Consider the following 4,169-nt stretch of genomic DNA (forward strand, 5'->3'; position numbering starts at 1 on the left):
GGGAAAGAGAACTAAATTTTAGATTTTAGAACATGGATTCAAAGAGGATGAAACAAAAATTGGCTGATACCTGAAACGTAACCACATCTTCCTCTGGTGTATCTTTAAAGATTGTTCTATTGAAGTTTATTTTTCAAAAAATTTACTTCACATTACTGTATGTAAGTGATTACTTGTCAGTGTTCCTAGATGTATCTTAGCTAACAAGCAAATGCCCTACTTAGATGGTTTTTGAAGCCTATACATTTGGTATTGTTTGGCCCTTAAGCTTTTACATCTCTTAGCATGGAGGATAAAGAAAACTGTACATTGTTGCTTGAGAGTCTGTACATTTAGACCAGATTTGTATTTACACTGTCAGTATGGCAAATGAGTGGGAAAAAAAATGTTAATACACTATTGGATTTTTCTTCTTCTTTTGATTCAGCTTATACTAGGGCTGAAAAACCTCAATTTATGTTCATGACAGCGGGGATTTTTTTTAATGTCTACATTCTTTCTAATAAATTGTTGGAAGACTTCTTGGCTGTCCTTTTAAGTGTCTGGTTTATCATTTACTGAAATGGAGTTTTCATTTGAGGAAGAATTCAGGACTAAAACTCTGGAGAAAGAGGCTTGCTGTAATGTCACAGGAAACCTTTTAAAGTGGATCTGTAATGGAAAATTGTAGATGCACTTTGCAGCAGTTGGAACAGAAAAGGTTATGATTTGATTGAAATAAAATTAAATGTGTTGTCCTCCTCTTAAAAAAAAGGGGGGGGGTGTCAAAAACATTAAACTTTAATTACATACAACATTGCTTCACAAACACAACAAATTAAAATCTGAAAGCCTGATTCCTTGTGCCTGGGCCATCCGCAATCAGGTTTGTCTCTCAGAACTCAAGGAAAAAGCCTTCACAATGGGAATCTCCGAATGCTGCGTGGGGAGAGCAGCAGAGAGGCTGGGCGGGCAGCGGGCAGTCGCACCTTCCTCTCTAGAAGGGCTTCACTGCACACGGCCAGGAGCTCTGCTTGGTCTATCACTGCCTAAGGGAACAGACCTGCCTTGACTTCTGACCTTAAACACGTCCTAATGTCTCCTTCAGTACAGAGAGCTCCCAACCAACATGCAAACTCTCACTGGGCTGAGAAAGCCTCCACTTGGGGCAGCAGCCCTCAGAGATCTCTGGGGACCTCTGTTTTGTATTCAGGTTGAAGCTCTGTCCTGCTGTATCAATGGCTGAACTACCTGCTCCTGCTCCACCACAAGTGCTTGTCTGGCGTTCAGGAGACACTCAGCCCAGGCTGCCCCCTGAAAACTCGAGGAGCATCCTGGCCCCCCAGAAGGCATCACTGGAGGCCTGGCTGCCGGGCCACTGCACCTGGAAAGTTTAACACAGCATTACACAGACGCGCCCCTGGCAGGCTCTGAGACCTGCCTCCCTACCTGGCACCCCAGACCCCACACATACCCACTCACCCGTGTGGCCCCAGGGTACCCCCATTACAGCTCCTGGTCTACTGTGTGGCCACGAGTCATCCCTGCCCTGCTCATCTTCACCTGGTTTATGCACTAGCCAAGCCCCACTCAGTGCTATGAGCTGTGGATCCAGAAATTAAGAGAAAAACACATGGTGCTTGCAGGATGGCCTCACCTGGTGAGAAGGCAGGGGCTGGCTCAGCTCCATGGCAGACACAGGGCCAGGGTAGACAGATGGGGCTGGTGCCAGCTCCACAGGGCTGGAAAAGGGATGGGGTCAGCATAAGCTGTCTCAGGGGGGCAGTGGGCAGTACTGTCGATCCAGGGGTTCTGCTCATCAGGCACTTGCGACAGTGTCTGATACTCACTGCTGAGAGCAGAGCCTTGCAGGGCCCTGGGCTGTGCGGGGAGTTGGGTAGAGTGCCACTCAAAGCAAGGCAGAGGGCATCCACAGATAGGAGCCAGTGAGCAGGGACATGAAGAAAGAGAGGTTACAAAGGAGCCTCTCTTTCCTGACACGGCCAACACATGGTCATGGGAAGCTACATGGGAAGCTCTACATGGGGAGCTCCTGACACAGCCAACTCAGGTCTACATGGGGAGGGCTCCTGACATGGCCAACACACGTCGACATAGGGAGCTTCTAACATGGCCAATACAGGTCTACATGGGGAGGGCTCCTGACATGGCCATCATACATCTACATGGGAGGGCTCCTGACACAGCCATCACACATCTACATGGGAGGGGTCCTGACATGGCAAACACACATCTACATGGGGGGCTCCTGACATGGCCAACACACATCTACATGGGAGGGCTCCTGACATGGCAAACGCACATCTACATGGGAGGGCTCCTAACATGGCCAACGCAGGTCAACATGAGGGGGCTCCTGCCTGACACAGCCAACACAGGTCTATATGGGGAGCTCCTGACATGGCCAACACAGGTCTACAGGGGAGGGCTCCAGGCACATCAAACACATGTCTACATGAAAGGGCTCCTAACATGGCGAGGGTGGGCAGGAGGGACGAAAGGAAGGGCTGAGGCTGCCACGCGGAGAGGCCGTGTCAGCCTCTGCCCTACCTTGGCTCCCAGCTGTAAGTGGAAAAGCAAGCCCAGTTCCTGACAGGTGGCCATTCCAGCAAGCAGAGCACATGCCCTGGAGGCTGCCCTCTCACATGTCCTGTATAATTTTGCCCTCACAGGACACATACCCTGGTCAGCCTGGCCTAAGGTTCCCAAAACCACCTTCCAGCCATGGGAGGCATGGTCCCAGCCTGGGCTCCTGAGGCTTACCTCTCAGAGAGGACGAACTCGGGAGCCTGCGGCGGTGGCTGTGTGGCCTGCAGCCCTGCCTGCCCAGCGCCCGTGCCTGAGCTTTCCTCCAGGTGCATGTCCTGGGGGCTGCCATGAGGCAGGTCGGCAAACCCTGCACAGAAAGGAATCCCATGACATCCTGTCGGGAGGAAGGGGCATGGCCCATGTATAGCATAACTGAGACCCGAGGAGGAGGCGACACTGTTGGACCCAGCAGCCTGGGCACATATACCACCTCGCTCTCTGCAGGAGCCCTCAGAAATGCAGGTCTCACAGCCCTTCCAGGCTTCCAGAGGCCAGAGCCAAGTAAATTCTGCTGGCTTCAAATTCTGCTTTGTCATGGGAACCTCATGTGATTCCAGCACAGACTCAGGAAGGGGCCTGCCACACTCCCTCTTGCTGGCCTGTAGGAAGAGAACTCGCCCTCGTCCTTCTCTTGGAGCTGGTTCACCGGACACTTGGCTACCAGTCATCCACATTTTTCACTCTTACCTCTTACCTGGGTTGCACCATGACTTCCCTGATGTGTGAGCTGTGACTACTTTTGACTTTCCTTCGATTTAAAATGTTTTGGAGACTATCTCAGTGTGTCTTCCACTCTCAAAGGCAAGCTGCAGTGGATTTGGTCAGTTCTGGGTGGACACACACTTAAAGGGGAGGTGGCCTGAGAAGGCAGGCTTTTTCTGCCCAGAGCTACGACATGGAAAAACTAAGACAGCCCTGATCTCAGACACAGGACAGGCCTCAGGGTGAGACTGGCAGGTCCTCCCTCCTGGCCAGCACAGAACAGCTGCCCAGACCCTTTCGAGTCAAAGGGCCCACCTCCCCTCCGGAATGTGACATGCCCTCTGCTCTGCACTAGTCTCTCTTCCATGCAGAATTTGCCTCTGACATGGAGGAAACAACACAAGGAACAATTGCACGTCCTGCTCAGATGCATCAGAGCAGTGGTTCTGTCTCCTCATTCCGAGAGGAAGAGGAGAGCAAAGCCACAGCTCAGCGTCCAAAGTTCTGCAGTCCCATGGCCACATGTGTCAGACAGGGAGTTGGGGCTGGAAGAAGCAGGGCGTGCTGGCCCCCAGGCAGTCTGCAGGGAACAAGACAGGGACACCTGCAGATAGAGTGAGAGTGCTCAGGACCAGCAGATTGCATAATGGTTAGGTCACTGGACTCCCATGTAGTTGACCACGGTTCGAGTCCCAGACCCCGGTGGCTTAAACTCACACTGGGCGCATATGCATGCATGCCCAAGATTCTGAGAAGAGAATGGAGGAGGAGGGACTGTGGTGCGGCCATCCCCTTGGAGGGTGATTTCTCACTTTCTGTCTCTCTCTGTCTTTCTGTGAGCACACATTGTGCCCTACAAACCCCCCCCCCCAAAAAAA

At 51.8% G+C, this 4,169-nt stretch overlaps 1 protein-coding gene across 1 annotated transcript in view; it reads right to left on the bottom strand.

Moving 5' to 3' along the window:
- Positions 1–1,240: 1,240 nt before the first annotated feature.
- ANHX (anomalous homeobox) overlaps positions 1,241–4,169 on the bottom strand; it is a 17,223-nt gene continuing 14,294 nt past the window's right edge. The window contains exons 7-9 of the mRNA XM_027771369.1: positions 2,764–2,896; positions 1,637–1,721; positions 1,241–1,363 (exon numbers count right to left, since the gene is read on the bottom strand). Of these exons, the coding sequence (XP_027627170.1) occupies positions 1,277–1,363; positions 1,637–1,721; positions 2,764–2,896 (305 nt within the window). The 3' untranslated portion in view covers positions 1,241–1,276. The remainder of the gene's footprint in view (positions 1,364–1,636; positions 1,722–2,763; positions 2,897–4,169) is intronic.

This window comes from Tupaia chinensis, unplaced genomic scaffold, assembly GCF_000334495.1.
Source record: "Tupaia chinensis unplaced genomic scaffold, TupChi_1.0 Scaffold000211_1, whole genome shotgun sequence".
Lineage (NCBI taxonomy): Eukaryota > Metazoa > Chordata > Mammalia > Scandentia > Tupaiidae > Tupaia > Tupaia belangeri.